Source organism: Crocodylus siamensis, chromosome 4 (assembly GCF_052110815.1).
Source record: "Crocodylus siamensis isolate JL-2025a chromosome 4, ASM5211081v1, whole genome shotgun sequence".
Taxonomy (NCBI): Eukaryota; Metazoa; Chordata; order Crocodylia; family Crocodylidae; genus Crocodylus; species Crocodylus siamensis.
In genome coordinates, this window is record NC_143398.1 from 232,633,577 (window position 1) to 232,655,424 (window position 21,848).

Sequence of the window (21,848 nt, forward strand, 5' to 3'; positions counted from 1 at the left end):
ACTTTCATCCATTCATGCTTCCTGGAAGGTGAGACTTATTTATTAGCTCTATATAATGTAGCTTCATATTCAAACCTGCGTTCACCAGTCAGTAATGAATAATTAGTTCTTTCAGTGGCTCTTTGTATTTAGTTGTTTTACTCTAGGCGCGTACTGTTTTGAAATTTGAGCGTTCCTAAAGGAACAAAAAAAAGCATGATGGATTTTTTTGTCTCTATCAGGTTTTATATTTTTCTAGAATGTGAAGCAAGCTTTAATCCTGACACTTATCAAAGTCTTTGGTCCTTCAGGTTGGCTAACAGTTTGAAAAGCACTTCCTCCAATATGTGCAAAATCAGAAATGGCATCTGGCTCTTAATTTAAAAGGTTGCTCATCTGTAGAAAGAGACGAATTAAGTGCTAGTAAATTTGAATGAGTATAGGTAGTGCCTTTGCTCAAACTGCAGCGAGTCCTTGGTTCTTTTGTCACTACACGGTAATTTGTGCTATATATTGTTAAAACAAGGGTAATGAAATGTATGCATGACGCACAGCATACTGTGCTCTTAATTAATTTAACTTACTCTGACAGTAGAATAATTTTATTTTCATTTCACTCTTTATTAGTTTATATTATTGTTAAAATCAGGATTACTCATCTGTGTAAAACTTTGTTTTAGTCACTTGAGATGTAGCTTCTGGTGCCTCTGAGTGTGTCTGTCATCCACCCCTAACCCTATTCCTGATGTTGAGAGAAGGAGGATGAAGGTCAATTCTGAGATGGATGGCATTCCTCTGTAGCTAATGTTCTGCTGAGTGTGTTTAGTCTTAGGTTAACTTAGGTTTTGCTTTCTTTTTTCAAGGCTGTTCTTGCCTTAGCTGCATCTTGGACGTCAAGACAAGTAGGAGAACGGACGCTGACTGGCACAGTTATAGACAGTGGAGATGGTGTCACTCATGTTATTCCTGTAGTAAGTGCATTTCAAGTATATGAAAATAACATAATGTAATGCTATACCAGTGCACTGTTATCTCACTGAAGGTGGTATAGGAGGCATCCATGTGAATAAATCCATATGATTAAAACACATGATTAGAAATCATCAGGTTTTTCTCCAGTGACATGGGGAGATCACTGAAGGCTCTCTTCTATTAGGTGCTGAAACTGCTCAGCGCTTTATTTCTGCAGCAAAGCTTAATGCCAGTTGAATGAATTTTAGTTTATAGTCTAGTGGATTCAGTCTCATCATTTATAAAATAGAATATGATGTTCTTCATCTGTTCTAAAAGGTTGGGCTTTTATCCAAATTATAATCCAAACTAAAATAATAATTTGTGTCACTTTAATAGTGCACTCTCCTATAGCAAATAGGTACAGGTAGGAAAATTGAAGGTCCCAGAGGGACGATCCTCCAAGCCCAAAGGAAGGTAATTCCAGTGAGGATCAAAGGGAGCAGGAGGGCACACAAGCCTCCATGGCTCACCAAAAGCATCTGGGAATGTCTCCTTGCTAAAAGGAAGGCGTACACCCATTGGAAAGAAGGGAAGATCAGCAGGGATAACTATACTCCAGTCGCTTGGGGATGTAGGGGGGCAGTCAGGAAGGCCAAGGCAGAGATGGAATTAGGGCTAGCTTCCTGGATTAAAGATAATAAGAAGTTCCTTCTTCAAATGCATAGGGGGTAAAAAGAAGGTTCCGGGTAATGTGGGGCCCCTGCAGGATGCATTGGGGAATTTGGTCGTCACACCAGACAACAAAGCTAACATGTTTAACGATTTCTTTGCCTCTGTCTTCCTAAGTAGGGACCAGAACAGTTACCTCCCTGCTGGGCCCCAGGGGAGGCACACCTGGGCCAAGGGTTAGTGAGGAACTAGTTAGGGAACTTCTGGAGGGACTGGATGTATTCAAGTCAGCCGGTCTGGACGATCTCCACCCTAGAGTTCTAAAGGAATTGGCCGAGGTCATTGCCGGCCCCCTGGCATGGCTTTATGAGCACTCGTGGTGCTCTGGTGTGGTGCTGGAGGACTGGAAGAGGGCCAACGTGGTTCCCATCTTCAAAAAGGGGAAAAAGGAGGACCCGGGGAACTATAGGCCAGTTAGTCGTACCTCGATCCTGGCAAGCTGTTTGAGAAAATTATTCTGGCACACATCCACAAGGGGCCTGCAGGGGACTGCATGCTTGGGAGCAACCAACATGGGTTCATCAGTGGCAGGTCCTGTTAGACCAACCCGGTGGCCTTTTACGATCAGATCACCAAATCATTAGATGCAGGGGTAGCAGCGGACATAGTCTTCCTGGACTTCCGGAAGGCCTTCGACACTGTCTCTCACCCTGTTCTCATTAAGAAACTGGGGGACTGTGGTGTTGATGCCCACACAGTCAAATGGGTTGCCAACTGGCTGGCTGGCCGCACCCAGAGGGTGGTAGTGGAGGTGTCCTACTCAACCTGGAAGGACGTGGGCAGTGGGATTCCACAGGGCTCAGTCCTCGGGCCTGCACTGTTCAACATTCATAGATTCATAGATTCATAGATGCTAGGGTCGGAAGGGACCTCAATAGATCATCGAGTCCGACCCCCAACATCTTCATCAGTGACTTGGACGAGGGGGTAAAAAGCACCCTGTTCAAATTTGCTGATGACATGGAGATGTGGGGGGGATGTGGGCACACTAGAAGGAAGCAACAGGCTACAATCGGACCTAGACAGGTTACAGGGGTGGGCGGACGAGAATAGGATGGGATTCAGCACTGACAAGTGCAAGGGGCTGCACCTTGGGAGGAAGAACCGGCACCATACCTACAGGCTGGGGAACTCCCTTCTCACCAGTGCAGAGGCAGAAAAGGATCTTGGAGTCATCATCGACTCCAAGATGAACATGGGCCGGCAGTGTGGGGAGGCAGTCAGGAAGGCCAACCACACCTTTGTCATTCATGCACAGATGCATCTCGAGCAGGTCCAGAAAGGTGATCCTCCCCCTCTGTGTGGCCCTGGTCAGGCCGCAGTTGGAGTACTGTGTCCAGTTCTGGGCGCCACACTTCTAGAGGGATGTGGACAGCGTGGAGAGGGTCCAGAAGAGGGCCACTCGCATGATCAGGGGACAGCAGAGCAGGCCCTATGAGGAGAGGCTATGGGACCTGAACCTGTTCAGGCTCCAAAAGAGAAGGCTGAGTGGGGATTTAGTGGCCTGTTGTAAGCTAGTCAGAGGGGATCAGCAGGCACTGGGGGAGTCTCTGTTCCCCCGAGCACCGCCAGGAGTGACCAGGAATAACGGTCACAAGCTGGCAGAGGGTAGGTTTAGGCTGGATATCAGGAGGTGCTACTTCACGGTCAGGGCAGTTAGGATCTGGAACCAACTTCCAAGAGAAGTGGTGCAGGCTCCTACCCTGGGGTTTTCAAGAGGAGGTTAGATGAACACCTTGCTGGAGTTGTTTGACCCCAGTACTCTTTCCTGCCAAGGCAGGGGGTCGGACTAGATGATCTACTCAGGTCCCTTCCGACCCTAGAAACTATGAAACTATGATAGTTGACTAAAAATTAATAAGAAGATTGGTTAGTAGAGTAGAGTGTTTTTTTACCATATATTACTCTATGATGTATGATTATATATCGTGATAGTATTAAAACTGCTAAATTTAAGTATTTAAGCTTTACTGTTTTTGAATGGCCAAGTGCTATGCCTTTGCTGCAGAAATACAGAGACATTTATCAGATTTCATGCTGAAAATTTTATAACTGAAACACATTATGTGTTCTTGTCCTAAATGAGTCTGTGTCATTTTTCACTTCTATTGAAAAACACATCTTGTATTTGAAGAATGAATCACTTAGAGACCTTTTTTAATAGTCTTACAAACTGAGGAACTATGTAAAGATGAATTACGTTGGAGTTAATGAATCATCTGCAATTGATATTATTATATTTAAATGTATGGTTATGATCAAAACTATTTTATTTTTGCTCTTTCTTACCTTGGTAAAATGTATTAAGCAAAAAATTATTAGGCTATTAAACAGGATGATTTTTTCTGCTAAGGTTTATTGAGGCATTGAGACTTCAACCCTTGTAATGGTAAATTAGGTTGTTTTCTTATGTTTAGTGGGCTTTAAAAGGCTATTAAGAAAAGGATGCCTTTTATTCCAACTAAAATATGTGAATCGGTCATATTGGCAAAGGACAGATATTACATAAACTGGTGTGATTGAAAACCAGTTCAAATCTAACACAACATAAGTGCACATAAACCACCTTCAAAATGGCTGAAACCAGTTTAAGATAAACCTGGATGAATGTAGTATCAGACTTAAACTGATTTACTTTAAATCAGTTTATTGTACTTTTTTCCCAGATCCCCCTCAGGTTCAAGTTTAACTCAGTCTCCCAGCAACACAGAATGCTTTATACCTCCCCTGCTCTAGCACTGCCCCACCCCGCTCAGGTCACTGGGTCACTGCAGGCATGTGGCTGCATTTCTGGAATCAAAAGTGTATGACTGTTCACTTGCAGATCAGTTTAGTCTATGCAGATTAGGCTAACCTGAGCTAAGGGCTTTTTGACTGCATTGTACTTAGCCATTATCAGTTGAATTAGACTCCTTTATAAATGCATCTTCTGTTTATTTCCAACATTTACAGCATGTTGAAACACACTGATACCATTGTGCTAATGCAGTTTTGGTATTATGGTTATTTTAAGTAGAAATAAGAATCCCCACAGTTAGGCTGACGTGCTTAATTTTATATTGCATGTGTGCTGTTTGCTAAGTTAGAAAGTCATATGTTTTGTATGTTTGTCCAGATACAGTGAAATTTCACTGTATTTATTTAACCTTCCTTTTTTATTCTTGTGGCTTAATGCACCTTTAAAGACTTGAGTCAGTTTTGGCTCAGTCATTTTAACTTAAAAAATTTGAATTTGTTATTAAAGTTAGAGGTCTTGTAGAATCCAAAACAGCTTATGGCATTTTAAAAGATACTTAATGCAAGAAATACTGTACGAAGCATAACAGGTGCATGTTCATAGAATCAATGAGTCGGAAGGGACTTAGACAGATCGAGTCGGACCCCTTACCATGGGCAGGGATGAGCACTGGGGGTGCCAGGGGTCATAAGACCCCAGCCAGGTGCCTATCCAGTCTCCTCTTGAAGATTTCCAGGGAAGGTGAGAGCACCACCTCCCTGGGGAGCCCATTCCAGGCTCTGGCCACCCTTACCGTGAAGTCGTTCTTCCTAATATCCAACCTAAACCTGTCCTCCCTCAGCTTGTGGCCATTGTTCCTGGTGACACCAAGGAGGGCCCTGGTGAACAGACTTTCCCCGAGTCCCTGCTGCTGGCCCCTGATAAGGTTGTAGGCAGCCACGAGATCTCCCCTCAGTCTCCTCTTGCAGAGACTGAAGAGATTCAGGTCCCTTAGCCTCTCCTCATAGGGCTGGCCATGGAGGCCCCCAACCATACAAGTGGCCTCCTCTGGACCCTCTCCAGGTTCCCCACGTCCTTCTTGAAGTGTGGCCCCCAGAACTGGACACAGTACTCCAGCTGTGGCCTGACCAGTGCTGCATAGGGGGGGAGCAAGACCTCTCTGGACCTGTTAGTGATGCCCCCGTTGATGCATGACAGGGTGCGGTTGGCTCTGCATTCTCTCAATGTCTGTTCTTTCCAATTTTACTTTAAGGCTGAAGGCTATGTTATTGGCAGCTGTATCAAACATATTCCAATAGCAGGACGAGATATAACATACTTCATTCAACAACTGCTGAGAGAGAGAGAAGTAGGAATTCCTCCTGAACAGTCTTTGGAAACAGCTAAAGCAGTGAAGGTAAGATGAAAATTCATGGCTGTCAGTCATGTCACAAGAGACTGAATGCTTTTAAAAGCATAATTTAAAAATGTTCTGATCTAAGTGGGAAAGTTGATAAGGAATTAACGTTCAAATTCTTGTAAAATACCATGAAATTTTTTCTCCCCCTTCCTCCGCTCCTGGCCCCCTCTCCCCCCGCCGCAAAGGAAAATTTGCTCGTAGCTATGTTTTTCTCTGAAAAGTAAATGTTATAATGATTAATTGGAGACCTGCTAGTGGAAACTATAAAATAAAATGACATAATTACTACTTTTTATGCCTTCTGCAAATTATTTGCCTTTTTTCTATAGCACACATCTTTTGTTATTGTAAAAAGTTGAGCCATAAAGTACATTATTATATTCCATGTTTCTATGGCAGTACTGCAGAACACTTTAGTATTCGTTATTTAGAATTTTGGAGGAAAGTAGAAGGAAACTCAATTTAGTCCATTGAGATGTGCTGCGTTCACTTAATGATGCATAGAAATGATTGGTGATAACAAAGCTAATTGCGGGGCAGTATACAAGAGGAAGGGATGGGTGGCTTGATCAAGTCCAGGCAATTGTTTAACAGTTATGAAGTCCAGAAAAGCCCACAAGAACACCTACCGCCCTGCCTCCTCACAAAGCAACCCAACAAAAATAAAACCTTTAAAAATTGCTATATGCCATGTGAGGACAGTACCAATGAGCTCTGCCAATATCTTGGGCTTCTATAATGGCAGGGAATTTCTTAAGTGAAATTATCTAATAGTGTATAGTAAATGTCAGTTCACTTGTTTAGACTCCCTCTCCCCCAAAACCACCAGTTTCAGACTCTTCCTAGGAGTTCAAACCTTTGTTTTTTGAGGAAACTTACTTCTATATTTATATGGGTTCAGACTGCTGCACATTATTTTAAGTTTATGCCGTTTTTTTTTTTCTGTTATGTTTTTGGGAGACTTTTACAAATGTACGTATTTAATTTTTCAGGAGCGCTTTAGTTACGTCTGCCCTGATTTAGTAAAAGAATTTAACAAGTATGACACGGATGGTACAAAGTGGATTAAACAGTATACTGGAATAAATGCAATCTCAAAGAAAGAGTTCACCATTGATGTTGGCTATGAGAGATTCCTGGGACCGGAGATCTTCTTTCATCCTGAGGTAAACTGATGTGACTTAACAGCTTTCTTCAACATCTTGGTTTAAGACTAGACCAACAGTTCAGGGGCTAGTGTAATAATTATATTTAATTGCATAATGCATAATAATTGCATCTGAAACCTATTAAAAATGTGCCCATCTCAAATTACACTTTATTGTATTACGGTATTTTAGTATTTACTGTGTTTTGGTGTTATAAGAATCTAGTGAGTTTTCTTTCTTGGGGCTATGTAATCTTTAATTATACATATGATGTCTTTTTAACTAAACACAGCACTCCACTAGGAACTTTTTAGAGGAAAGGAGTGACAGTATAGTAGCTTACTTTGTTGCCTTTTCCCCAGTAGTCATTGTATCTTTTTTTTAATCCTGTTTCTCCTCTCTCTGGGCAATTAATTCCAAGTGCTGCTGTTTGTTTAAAATTGCTTCCTCCCACTCATCTCTGGGCAATCAAGTCTTGCTTTCTGGGCCCATTTTTGGAACGGGTAGGTGGGGGGAAACAAATGAGAAATGAATCTAGCCATTCAATTTTCTCCCCCTTTCTCTTCTGTTTTCAAGACCACTCTCTTATCTTGAATTAAAATACTGGTTTCAGTGCTTATCTTCTGAGAAGGTTGGGCAGCCTTTGAACTGTTACGGTTAACAAAAGATGTGCAAGAAAACTTGACAGAAGGAAAATAAATTGATTAGATTTAATTTTTTCATACGCTTTACTGAATTGCCATAAAAATAAATACATTCTTGTTTCTAATACTTCTCAGTGATTGCACATGTAGCATAATAGCTTCTCTCCCTTCACCTCCCTTGCCCTCCTGTCTTCCTCTATTCTTGATAAACTATTTGCTCACTGAAGTAGGGGGAACAACCCACGGCATCCTGCCGTTATTTCTCCCTGATTTAACACTGCTTTTGCAATAAAGACTTTGGAATTAATCTTGAATTAGTCATGGCCCATTTGTAAAGTTTCTGTGGCATGCTGCTTGCAGTGGCTGTGATGGCATCTTTATTGTAGCTTTCTTCTTTCAAACTTCCTCCCTCATTTCTTGCTTTCTTAGGATAACTTGAGTAACTTGCCCACAATAGGTCAAGAAGAAGTTTTGTTTGTAAAAAGCCAGAAGTAGTTCAAATTGCAACATTTCTATGGATGTTGAATTATAAAATTTTGTGAAAAACCACCTAATGTGTTTCTATCCAAAATTTTTAGTTTGCTAATCCTGACTTCACACAACCCATCTCAGATGTAGTAGATGAAGTTATTCAGAATTGTCCCATTGATGTTAGACGTCCTCTGTATAAGGTCAGTAACAAGTAAACTTTTAACAGTAGTTGTGTTTCTCAGAAATGTCCAATCTAGAGGTGCGCCAATACATCAGCTGCATATTGGATCGGCACCAATAAAAGCTGACTTTTACATTGTCGGCTTTTTTTGGCTGTTGTAGCCGATAATGTTCTTTGATAAATATAACGCCTTTTGGCCAGGGCCCCCAGACACCTAGGTTCCCTCTCGCCTGTGGGACCAGGATCCCTGGGTTCCCTTGGGAAACAGTGGGTTTTATGTTGCAAGTGGGGGCAGCATTCTAGCTACAAGGGGTCCTGCTTGGGGCTGCTGGGAGTGGGATGCAGGGGGTGCTGTATGTACATGCGTGGCCACATTCATGCGCGTGGCCAGGAATACAGCTGGGCAGCATGGAGAGTAGCTCGCTGCAGGTAAGTCTATGCAGGAGAAGGGGTGGGGGTGGGGGCAAATTGAGGCTCCCATGGTGAGGGAGTAGGGCAGGGGCGGGCGGTGCTGCCCAGCCAAGGCAATGCATGGAATCCAGCGCTTGGACAGGGAGTGGGACGGAGCCACTGCTGGCATGGGGTGGGGGGGGGGGGGGCTTCCTGCCATGGTGCACACCCTTGGGTGAGGCATGGGGAGCATGTGCACCCCTCAGATTTGTGCATGGGGCAGATGTGGATAGCTCGCTGTGGGCTTAAGGCTCTCCACTCTGCTGCCTTTCCCTTGGGAATCCTACACCAGCTGCATGCCCACTGCCTGCTCAGCAGCAATGGGGGCAGCAAGTTGTGCCCCCTTCTGTTGGGTGGGCAGGGGGTGTGTGGTCAGCATGGGGCTCCCTGGACAGCAGAATGGAAAGCCCTGAGCCCACAACGGGCAACCTGCATCTGCCTTTGCTCTGCTTGGCTCTGCCCTGCTTAAAAGCATCCCCACTTTTAAAAATGGTGGTGGTGTCGCTTGAACTAAAGTTCATTCGATGTAGGAGGATGCCAAAAAAAATGGTGTATTTATGTCAGTACATTTTAGAGTACCAACATGAACCCTTTTTTTTTTTTTTTTTTGGCATGCTCCAGCAGCCTCCAGCGTGGCATGTAACCAAATCGATTATTGGATTGGTATCAGCCAAAATGGCTGGTTAATGATCGCTATTGATATCAGCCAAGAAAATCTTTATCAGTGCACCCCTAGTCCAATCCCTATGGTTCCTGTATTTGATACAGATGTGTAGTTGTTTGGTTTTATAGTGATATTGTAAATTCAGCAATATATTTCCATTAAAATAGAAGAATTCACTGCCTGTTTCACTATAAATGGCTCCATCTTGCAAAGGTACCATATTTTCTTGAATACAAAGAAAATATGCACTTTTTTTACTGAAAATTGGTGTGCAATAAGTTTGAACGTGTAGACGGATTGCAGTGTTTTGGGATTCTAGTTCCATGTTTACAAAGAGGTAAAACTGGAGAAAAGAGATGAAGAGTAGATGATAATCCGAAGAGAATTCCTTAAACTCTTAAGCAGTTGACCTTGTTTCATTGTGACAGCCCCTATTGAGTGTTTGTTGCACTTCAACTTTTAAAAAATTTGGTATTTTAAAACTTTTATTATTTAATTCATTTCTGTTAAATAGTTACACACAGGCTGAAGAACCATGTCCAGAACAGACTAAATGTTGAGGATCTCAATTTCTAGGGGAGATGAGTAATTTAAAGTGCTCCTCTTGATACTTTTACCTTTTTAAAGGACCTGATAATCAGAAGTGTTAATATGTTGGACTCTTACCTTGTAAACAGAAGTTGCCTGTATAATTATCTTAAGCCTAGTTTCCAAGGCTGTTGACTAATTTCTCACTAAAATTTATTATTTCTAACTACTTATTTCTGTATGCATATTCAATACAGAATATTGTCCTCTCTGGAGGGTCAACCATGTTCAGGGACTTTGGTCGCCGTTTACAACGAGATTTGAAAAGAACTGTTGATGCCAGGCTGAAACTCAGTGAGGAGCTAAGCGGTGGCAGACTGAAGGTTAGTTCTCTTTGCAGAGGGTTCAACATGTGCACTTACGTATGCCTCTCGTTTTGCCTTGTACTCGAAAATCTGGGACTGAAATATAACAAGCAGTGTTACTGCCATGGCACTTTGTCATTGTGAACTAAAGTACTTTTTCTTTTTCTTTTTATTATGAATATCTTCCAGGGTAATTTAGCAAAGATCCATATACTGTAAGGATTTGAGAGTATGCTAGGAAGTAAGCACACAATCCATGTACTGAAGGCAGGTGGTGAATGCTTTTTCCCATGCTTCCACAGCTTAAACCCAAACCCAACTGCTTCCACGATTGTTAAAAGCCTTCTTAAATATAAGGATAAGGCTTACTTTTGATAGTGAAAGGATACTTGGAAAACTTTCAGTGTTTAAGAAAAATTCTGTGTCTATCACTTGATTGCTGATCCAGCCTTTGCTTCTTTTTTCAGATAGTGAAGCTCAGAAAAAAAATTGAAGTCATTTTATTTCAGGAAGTTTTTAGGGTTTCTTTTCAAACTATTATTAGGATCCAATTTGAAGATAGTATTTAAGGGTGTGTGGCATTTAGTTAAAATAGTGTTTGCAATTTTTCTTTTTAAACTGAACTAAGGTAACTTCATAGGATTTGATATCATTTGAGTTTTTAGCTGAATTACTGTCCTTAAACTCTAAATATCTCTAGCATGTTTTAATGGGATCTCACATATGCAATTTACAGAGTTTCAAAATTACATTCTGTGGGTGCCTACACGCTAGTGCGGAGGCTGCTTTGGCATACTGGAATTCCAGCGCGTCAGCGCAGACTCAGTTAATCGAGTTTGCTGGAGAGTGGCAGTTGCTGTGCTCCAGCTGCCTCCTGCATCTTGTATCAACCTCCCCATGCTTAAAAATGGGGGTGGGGGCTCTTGAACTAAAGCTTTAGTTCAGGTGCTCCCATGGTCATTTTAAAGTACGGGGGTGCCGATATAGGAGACACGGCGGCGCTTTAATTAGAGAAGCTCTTGGTGCTACTCCTAGGTAAAGTGCTGCCCCACACCCCAGCTCTGGAGTATGTGTAAAAGTGCCCCGTTATCCCATGGGTTTGAATGATGTAGCTGAACTTGATCAAGACTGGTTATCAGAAAAATACCAGATTCCCTCAGCTACCCCTCTGACATTGCATACTTGTGTGACATAGGTTGTGGCTTGCATGTACCTCTGGTCAGGTAGGAAGAATGACTGAATAGTAAGGAAAGTTTCAGTTGGAAAGTAACGGGGACACGACTGATTAAGAGGGTCAGAAAGGTGAGCTTAGCAAATGGACATGGTAACCCATGGATAGGCAATTATTTCAGCTGGTGGGCCAATAAATGAGTTTTGGAGAGCTGTCGAGGGCTGTGCAAACAACTTCTTTCAGAACATATAATTTTAGCAAATTATAGATTAAAAAACCCCCCCAAAAAGTGAATATTGAAAAGGAAACATCTACTATAATGTATTTTAATTTTATTTCAAAAATATTTTTTCCTGATTTTTGTTTTTTTGAATAGTGTGTGCAATTTGCATAATGGCTCAAAATAAAATCTTACTCTTGTATATTGTGTCAGGGGAAGTGTGTTCAGGGTGCTGGGAGGGGGTTTGTGTGGGGGGCTGCCAGTGTGCTAGGTCCTGGGAGCTGGGCGAGGGTGGGGGGAAGGAAGAGATGATAGCGCTGGGTGCGCATGTAGCAGTTTGGTGCAGGTACAGGCTACCAACCTTCATATTTGGCCTGTGGCTACTTCTGTAGCACTCCACATAGGGCTGAGCCTTGTCCAAGGCAGCCCACACCACGCTCCCACCCTCACCGGCCCTGTGCCCGCCAACAGCTCCACCCTGGCCCTAGCCCTGGCCAGCATGCACAGCTTCCCGGCAGGGCTGCCTTCCACTTATTTAGCCACTTGTATGTAGCTGTTCATCGCATCAAGTGGGTGGAAGGCAGCTGGGAGCTGGAGCCCTGTGTGCTGCTGCAGGAGCTGCCCAGCTACAGTTTCCCCCCCCACCTGCCACCACTCTCTTACACTGCCTGCTGCCCGGAGCGTTACAGCAGGGCCAGGAGGAGTAGGAGGATCTGCTGGAGGCAGGGGGAGCTGAGCAGTACCCGGGCAGTGGCAGGAGCATCTTCGCTGGGAAGCTGTGCTTGTTGACCAGGGTCAGGGTAGTGCCATCAGCAGGTGCAGGGCAGGTTCAGGTTAGAGCACAGCATGCAGGACTTGGCCCTATGTAGAGCCTTATGGGGGCAGCCAGGGGCCAGATACAATCAATTGACAGGCCGGATCCAGCCCATAGGTGGTATTTTCTCCACCCCTGTGGTAACCTGAGGAAAACGAGAAGAGGTTAGTAAGATGGGAATGGAAGGCTTGGGGTTCTGAAGGGTTTCAAACAACATTGGCTCACGAAAGACATTCAGCTAGTCAAGCAATGTGCTTTGGTGTCTTTGCTCTGTCAAGATTTCAAAGATTTCATAGACATTAGGGCTGGAAGGGACCTCAAGATCATTGAGTCTAGCCTCCTGCCCCAGGTGCAGGAAGTCAGCTGGGGTCACAGGATCCCAGCAAGAAAAACATTCAGGTTTCTCTTGAAAGCGGTCAAAGTAGGTGCTTGAACCACCTCTGGCAGCAGGCTATTCCAGACCCTGGGGGCTCAGACGGTAAAGAATTTCTTCCTTATGTGCAGCCAGAAATGGTTTTGCAGGAGTTTTATAGCCGTTTGACCTTGTAGTCCCTTACAGCGCTCTGAACTAATGTTGCCCCAGGTCCTGGTGGACACCCCTTATGAACTTATAGGTGGCCATCAGATCGCCCCTGAGCCTGCGCTTTTCCAGGCTGAAGAGTCCCATGGCTCTCAGCCTCTTGTCATAAGGTCTGTTTTCCTGACCTCTGATCATGCACGTGGCTCTCCTCCAGACTGTCTCAAGCTTCTCCACATCCTTTTTGAATTGTGGAGCCCAAAACTGGACGCAGTACTCCAGCTGCGGCCTCACCAAGGCTGAGTACAAGGGGAGAACGATGTCCCGGGATTTGCTTGAGAAACATCTATGGATGCAAGCTAGGGTTTTGCTCACTTTACTAGCCGCAGCATCGCATTGCAGGCTCATGTTGATCTTGTGGTCAGTCCTGACCCCCAAGTCCCTCTTGTCTGTAGTGCTAGTCAGCGTAGCACTGCCGAGCCTATAAGGATGCTGCAGGTTTTTCCTCCCAAGGTGGAGAACCTTGCATTTTTCAGTGTTAAACACCATCAGGTTCTCGTCTGCCCATTTCCTGAGCCTGTCAAGGTCAGCCTGGATCACCCGCCTGTCTTCCGGTGTGGATGCTTTATCCCAAAGTTTGGTATCATTGGCGAACGTGACCAGTCCGCTTCTGACTCCAATGTCCACCTCATTAATGAAGAGGTTGAACAAAATAGACAGAAGATCATTAATGAAGTGGCAGAACAAAAAGACAGAGCCTTGAGGGACCCCACTGGTTACAGGGCAGCATGATGATTGACTTTTGTCAACCACCACTCTCTGGGTGCGACCACGGAGCCAGTTCCCCAGCCAGTGGATCATGGTGGACCCAAGGCCACAGTTGGCCAGTTTTGCCAAAAGGTGATCATGGGATAAAAGAACAAAAGCGTTTTTGAAGTCAAGATATGTGACATCAATCTTTTCCCCTTTGTCCAGGTGATAGGTCACCTGGTCATAAAAGGAAATGACATTGGTCAAGGACAAGCTACCTGTAACAAACCCATGCTGGCTATCCCTCAGGGTGTTGCCATCAGCTAGTCAGTTAAGAATCGCCTCTCTGATGATGTTTTTCTAAGACCTTCCTCAGGATAGAGGTCAGGCTGATGGGCCTGTAGTTAGCTGGGTCCACTTTCCTCCCTTTCTTGGAGATAGGCACCACATTGGCCTTCTTCCAATCATCGGGCACTACACCAGAGTGCCAGGAGTCCTCAAAGATCTGTGCAGGGCCTGGGCTATGATGCAGGCCAGCTCCTTGAGTACCCTGGGGTGTAAATTGTCAGGGCTGGGTGACTTGAAGGTGTCCAGCCTCTCAAGCTGTTCCTTCACAAGGTCAGCAATGATGGAGGGCAAGGAACCACCCTCACTCAGGCATCTCTGTCCTGTAATGGGACCCATGAGACTTGTGAAAGACCAATGCAAAGTACCCATTTAGCAAGTTGGCTTTTTCCTGGGTGTCAGTCGTCAGTTCTCCCTTCTGGTTTAGTACGGGTCCAGTGTTGCTCTTGCTTTTCCTCCGGCTCCCCACATATCTAAAAAAGGACTTTTTATTGTCCTTGGTACTTGCAGCCAGTTGTAGTTCCATCCCAGCCTTGGCTCTTGTGGTTTGCTCCCTGTAGGTCTGGACCAGTGCAGAGTATTCCTCCTTGGAGGTAGATCCCATCTTCCATCATTTTTAGGTCTGTCTTTTTAGATGCAGGAGGACCGCTAGTTCCTTGTTAAGCCAAGGGGGCTACTCTTGATGCCTTTCATCCGAGACTGAATAGCCTTAGCTTGTGCATCTAGGGTTGCTCCCTTGGGGAGCAGTTACTCTTCCTGAACTCCCCTCCTCCTGGGGTTGTGGTTCCTTAGGGCCTCACTAACAAGTCTCCTGAGCTTGTTACAGTTAGCCCTCCTGAAGTGAGGACCTCTGTACTGCTGACTGACTCGACAGCTTTTTGGTGGATGGTGCAGATGATCAGCTCATGGTTGCTGTCACCCAGCTTCCCTTCGATCATTAGGTTGCTGATTAGGTCGTCCCTGGTTGAGTGTACCAGGTCAAGCAGCGCTTTGCCTCTTGTTGGCCTGTAGACTTCTTGAGTCAGATAGAGCTCATCCAAGCACATGAAGCTTTGCGACCTTTTGGATTTGGCTGAGCATTCTTCCCACAAGATGTCATAGGGGACTTCAGCTACCTGGACAGCCATGGACCAGGAGCGTACAGCCTCAGCCAATTCCCTGGTGAACTCCTGGCCAATCTCTTGATTCTGGAAGGGATGTCTGTAGCAGACTCCCACCATTGTATCTCCTGTGCCATGTTCCCCACAGATTTTAAACCAGAGGGTCTCTAGTTGTTCACTCTGGGTGCTGATGTTGGCTTGTAGGGACACATAACTCTCCTTAACATGCCAATGCACTGCTACAGTGAAGCTGCCTCGACCATTTCCATAGTATGCGAGGTTGAGTCTTCAACCACAGCTGTCTTGATACAGAGCGATTTATGGTTTGACCTAGAATACCTGCATAACTTGTGTTCTCTTCACTATTTAGTCAGCTATTGGAAACAACAGAATCTCTCAAAACCTTGCTCATCATTCTGGTTTACATTGCTAGATGTGGGGAGCAATTTTCCACATTTTAAAAATGCATGTTATTGAACATATTGTTTCTGGTCAAAAGGTCATCCATTAATCTCTGTATAGGAAATCCAAATTTAGCCATGATTAGAAATGCTAAGGTAGTTAATGCATATGCTGTCTATTTTATACATTGCAGTCAATTTTATGCAATGAATACACCAGACAGTGTATTCATTTCTAACCACTCCAAATGGATTACAGTTAGCATGTTGTATATGGATGTAGTGGGGAAGAGGCTCAGGCAGTTTGGGTATCTCATTTGTAATTAAAAACATGGCTGTAAATTGCACAGGTGGGCGTTTGTTTAAATTGGTGGAACCAGCCACCTGCAATTAAAATTGATTTTTTTAAAGCCTTGTTTTGAGGAGTAATATATGTCTAACCTTTTGGTTCTGCAGACAAAGCAATGAAGTGTATGTATACATGCTACATTTAAAAAGCCTATTATATTATGGAAACTAAAATCTTTCAGGAAAAATATATGCTGTCACTAGCATCAACAGTGCTTTTATTAGTAATGTGTAAATTTTGTCTGTCTTTGTAGCCCAAACCTATTGATGTACAAGTCATAACACACCATATGCAAAGATACGCAGTTTGGTTTGGAGGATCAATGCTGGCTTCCACAGTAAGTTGGCTGTAAAACCTATTACCTTTCAACTTTCTGCATATAGCTGAAGCTCTGATCTCTCCTTGATGTTTGATACCTATTGCTGTAATTGGGGAGTTACTGGTACTTGAAGGGACAAACCATTTCAAGTAAAGGAGAGACTTTAAAGGTTTGAAGAAGCAAATAAACTCAATGTTACATTATTGTAAATGATTGTGCTTATTGAAGAACAGATTGAATTTTATTAGTAGATGTTAAGAGTCCTGGACCAAAAAATGACAAAGTCAGTAGGGATCTACAGCACGCCTGAGCGAGGGGCTAACGTAAGAGGGATGGGGGTGAGGAGAGGAATGTGATTAGGTTGCAGAAAATATAGTGTTAGCCAGCTAAGCCCGGGGGTGGGGGACTTTATGGCAAAATATACTGTTCGTTATATGGATTTAGTTAGCTGAAAATCACAGCTAAACTCAGGGTTTCCTCATTTAATGTATTTCTCTATTTCCTAATGATTAATTTAATATTAAAAAGCAAGCAACCAGAGTATTTGATTATACGTTTCCTCTTTTTCCAGCCTGAGTTCTACCAAGTATGCCACACCAAAAAAGATTATGAAGAGATTGGTCCTAGCATCTGTCGTCACAACCCAGTGTTTGGAGTCATGTCTTAAAGCTGACCTCAGAGGGGTCAGGGATATGGGAGGTGGGGGAAAAAGAGAGAGTTTCTGATTACTTGTTTGTCTGGATGAATGGTATTAAAAAGATTATCATAACTTGACAATAAGAAAAAAAAAAAAAAAAGACCAAACACAATAAACAGGAATATTTTAATAAGTGTCTCAACATGCGGCTGTAGCGGAAAGCCAGAATGATTAAGTTTTTTTTCTTTAGATTGAATATTTGAACCTGTGCGTAACAAACAAAGAAGTGGGTTTTAGTTCTTTCTGTGCCCTAATATTTTGTATATTAATGAATTATCCAAGATTTGATGGAATTTGACGGTGTGTAGATAGTCAGCTCTCTCTAATGCTTCGGTTGTACCCTGACCTGGGTACAATGCAAGAGCTTGTTTATATTTCATACTTTTTTATACTTTGAGGAAAAAATATCAATTAAAGGAAAAAAATGTAATATTTGAGGAAAAATACGAATGACCAACTTTAAGGTAAATTAAAAAATATGTCCACATGGAAGTTTACTCATGTGACTCTAGTTACTGCAAATTATGACCAATCTGAATTCTGGGTTCCATACAATGCAACTTTGCAAGTGCTTTTGGAACTAAGAAGATAGTATCTTGGATTAACCAATGCCTGCTAGTGCTTTCTGATTACTCGGTGCATTTTCATTCAATTTCTTGCTTTAAAAAAAAAAAAAAAGGTAAAGACCAGACTGTTGGACCAGTATTGCAGTTCTGTAGTGTCATTTCTAATTAAAACCAGATAATCAGATTATCTAAATTGGTGTATTTAAAATCTAACACCATTCCAATAAAGGCACAACATTTCTTTTTATGTTTGTGTGAGGTGTTTTAATCTCATTACGTGAAAGGTTCTGAGTGCTTTTGTACCTTACCTGTCTACAGTAGTTCAAGCACAGCATTGTTTTGCAAGATAGAGAACTTTGCATGCTTTGTACAAACTGAAGTGTGAGCTTTTGAGAACTGAAATTTGTGTGCTTGTCTAAATAACTTGTTTATTCATTTTGGCATTTGGACTTTGTCATTTACATAATTTCTTGCTGCAGCATCAGGTTTTTTCATTTTCAGTTTGTCATGGTAGACAAGAGACAGCATTGTGTTGTTGCTGTTTTTTAAAATCTGTATAGTCTCTCAAGGAAAAGTAGACTTGCTTATTAACAAGTAACGAGAGGGTAAATCTTTTCTCTTCTTTCTAGAAAGAAAGTTTTATGCATTTAATAATAATGTTTGCGATTTCTATCAATGTTGGAAGCTAGGAAATACTGAAGATTTTGAAAGGATATACAGCAGTAGGTTCTTAAGCTGAATTCACAAATTCAGTGATATCCGTTAACGCAGAAGACGACAAGAGGGAGGTTCCTGTAACTTGATTTTTTTTTTTTTTCACTGAAATGAAAAACATTATGGGAATCAAACACAGAGGTGAACTTTCAGATGCAATATCTCATGCGCTCTGATGCAAAGCAGAAAGCCAGGACAATTCTATTAAGCCATTACTCATGCAATGGTGAGAATAAGACTTTGAAGCAAAATGGAAACTTGTTAAATAATCAACAATATAAAATTGTTATTAATTAGCTATGGTTGCTGTTGTCCCCTGATAATTGCTGTAATCTTTTGTGCTTTGGTTTTTGGCTAAAAATCAGCACAAAAGCACCCTAATTAACTTTTGGAGTTCTTCATAGGTTTGTAAATGGTGAATTTCAAGTTCACAGGTGAGATTAAATTGCTTTGCTTATGAGGGATTTATTTCAGTGATGTTATTAAAATCCAGTGAACCAACTACAAAGTATTCTATAATCCATATTTCCAATCCATACTGTAAAAATTGTTTCAGATAAATGCATTGTTTATAACCAGCTGAAGAGATGGACCTTGACTTTGTCAAATTACTTCACTTCTGGTTGCTGCTTGTTACCTGTGGGTGTGCTGAACTGAAGCTATTAACCTGTTCAGTGTTAATATGAGCCACAATATTTAACTGCTAGTGCATATGATGGTTAACAAAGGGAAATGTAGTAATATGAAACTACCACTTACATGGCACCTATACAGGGGTTTGTTTGTTTTTTTAAAGATCATTTTGTGAAAGTCATTACTCAGGTTTTCTTTGCTGCCTTGCTTTGCCAACAATCAACATTTTTCAGCTGTAGTGTTCCAGTTTGCTACTGGCCTGAGCACTTACTGTCGGTGTTGTGTGGCTGTGCCTGACATAAAGAGATCTCTGGGTGGAGATGGTTCACTTTTGCATTCACCAGAGCCATATGTCAACACTTCCTTTAAATCGTAGAGCATGGTCTCAAAGTGCACTTACCCCAGAATGACCTAGCCCTGCAGCAATGCGCTGTGTTCTAGCTGCCTCTGGATTCCTGATACGGCTGTCTCAACCTGACTGCATGAAGTTCTGCCTCAGTAATACATTTCTCTTTCTGTAATCCAGTGAATCCCTTATGAGGATTATTTTACTGTTTCCTGGCCTATCGAATCTTTCCTAAAGGGAGGGTTTCTAAAATGATTGAACAAGGTAACTGCTGCTTTGTTATGGCAGAGAAGGTTCATCCCAAGAAAGAATACTTTGTTGCTGCACGCTTTTTTAATTGATAGATCTGTTTTAATTTAAAGGGCTGGATAAATTCTCTTCAATTTATAATCACTGCTTTCCCACCATTTAAAAATGTGTTGCATTTCGACATGGCTTGATTGGGTAACAAAAGTCTGTTTTTCTTTTTTTAAAGCAGCTAAAACGACCTAAAATATTACTGGAAATAATTATCTGCACTTTGGAAGGACTAATGTCACTTTCATAATCTCCAGCACAAGCTTTAGAGATGCTCAAAGAAACTTAGGTGGTTCTAAATGTTCTGTTTAAATTGAAATGTTTAGCTTTAATTATCTTCTCTACACTTTCACATACTGTTCTAAACAACAGCTGCAGAAAACACTGATGTAAAATTTTCATCAGTGATAGAAAAGTGTAATTCAAGAGCTGTATTAGCAAGCACTAAATAAATGCGCAGTAACTGGAGTTACTGTGCCGTAGTGCTGGCAGATGTCTTTTGGGTGTTGCTACTGCACTGTAGCTTCATAATACTGTGCAGTACCCTGCTTGCACTGTCCGTGCTATGATGTGCTACCGTGCAGTATTTTTCAGCAGCTGCACAGTCAACATCTGGTATAGACATGCCCAGTATGTAGTAAAATGGCAGTGGGGACACGATGCCCAGCTTTATTACATTGTAAATAACTTGAATGTATAGTAAAGTGACCCCTTAAAACGTGTACTCAGGCAGGACACTGTGCGTGTCCGCTCCACTATCTCAGTGGAGAAGGGCTCCTCTGCCACTCGGTGGTTTGCCACTGTAATAACACCTATTTTGGGGTAGCCAGCTTAGGAAAGTTGGCAGTCTGCTCCTTCCTGAGGAATAAATTTACTATAGGGTCAAACCTGTGGTAAATTACTTTGCAGTAATTATTTTGTGCGTCTGGGTTAGCACTTGAATTAACATGCAAGAAATAGAAATGCCCAATGTATATTTATTATTTTTAATGGTATTGACCGTGGGACTCTAATACACACGTCTGTTGCAAAGACTTAGTATGTGTTAGGCCAAAAGCTGTGTAACTTTCAGTTCTATATCAATGTTATAAATCTGATAAATTAGCAGATCCTTCACAATAAGCCTCTCTGAATATGCCGACTTGTGTAAGCAAAAATTGCTTGTGAAAATTTTTGAAGAGGAGCAGCTTTGAAGCCACATAAATTAAAAAAGCTTCAGTCTTATAACTTCTTTAAAAGTGGCTGTACATAAATGGAAGGGAAATGGTAACTTCATGAAAGGCAGCAGATAGCTTATGTCTTGGAATTTGATAACGGCACCTAGTAGGGCATGCTTCTGGGAGCTGAGACAGCACTGCGGCAGTGGTGCTAACCCGCATACATTGCATAACCGGGACATAGCCACGTCCATTTGGAAAGCAGTACACACTAGATGAGATTTATTGCGCACTGCAGCTTCTAATTAAGGGTGGTACGTTCCACATATGAGCACAGGCTAGAGATGAGTTGCATCACTTGAAGTACAGAAGCAAAATGTGGTTAGAACTGTTGCTTGCCTCCTTTTGGCTTTGTCCAGTGGTCTTGACCAAACAAAAAATCTCTTTAAATGAAATTTTTAGGCTGACTTGTTTGGAAATCCAACCTTTCCCCTAAGTACCAGGGAGCTACCTTGAACAAGATTTATTTATCCATCATCGCAGCGGTAACTAGATCAACAAGTAGCATCAGTTGGTCTCTCAGGAAGTCAGCTTGCATTTTTACCCTTTGACAGGAAAAGAATAGTACATAGCTGGCAGCTCTTGGGCGTATGGGAGAATAGGAGATTTCTGTTGACAGTGAAGACTGTGTACTTTGCATCCAACTCTTAGTACACTCCACCACTACTAATCAGTAGGAACATAGTGCATGCTGGGGAAAATTTACAAGCTTTTTCTGCTTGCTGTCAACATGAAAATGGCTGAAGCACTGCATGAAAAACCAGTTAAGCACACTCTGAAACCAACTGTATTCCTTGTGTAGAAGGGGAGCTGTCAAACCCATACCAGTCTCGCTGTACTTCACAGTCGGCTATTACAGCTCTCAGGGATGCTATTTTTTCTAGTAAGACTGTTTATTAGCAACCACTCGGTTTTTAATGGCTGCCAGATTCCTGGTCCAAGTGAGGAGGTTTATATTTTATCTAGCTTCATGGGCATTACTTACAATATACAATATTTATTTTGCTAATTAGGATCAACAGGATTAAGTTCTGCAATTGTACTAGGATGTAAGGAAAGTATTTGTATCACACTGTGGAAAATAACTATTTCTTTGGAAGACAAAGCAGAAATGAAATCTAATCCTTCCAAATATTATAATGC

The 21,848-nt window shown here is 42.3% G+C and overlaps 1 protein-coding gene across 1 annotated transcript in view; it reads left to right on the forward strand.

The window, feature by feature from the left end:
- The window catches only part of ACTR3 (actin related protein 3), a 54,699-nt gene extending 36,954 nt beyond the window's left edge, over positions 1-17,745 (forward strand). The window contains exons 6-12 of the mRNA XM_090045897.1: positions 843-950; positions 5,652-5,795; positions 6,791-6,964; positions 8,169-8,261; positions 10,142-10,267; positions 16,170-16,253; positions 16,807-17,745. Of these exons, the coding sequence (XP_089902023.1) occupies positions 843-950; positions 5,652-5,795; positions 6,791-6,964; positions 8,169-8,261; positions 10,142-10,267; positions 16,170-16,253; positions 16,807-16,902 (825 nt within the window). The 3' untranslated portion in view covers positions 16,903-17,745. The remainder of the gene's footprint in view (positions 1-842; positions 951-5,651; positions 5,796-6,790; positions 6,965-8,168; positions 8,262-10,141; positions 10,268-16,169; positions 16,254-16,806) is intronic.
- The last annotated feature ends 4,103 nt before the right edge of the window (positions 17,746-21,848 follow it).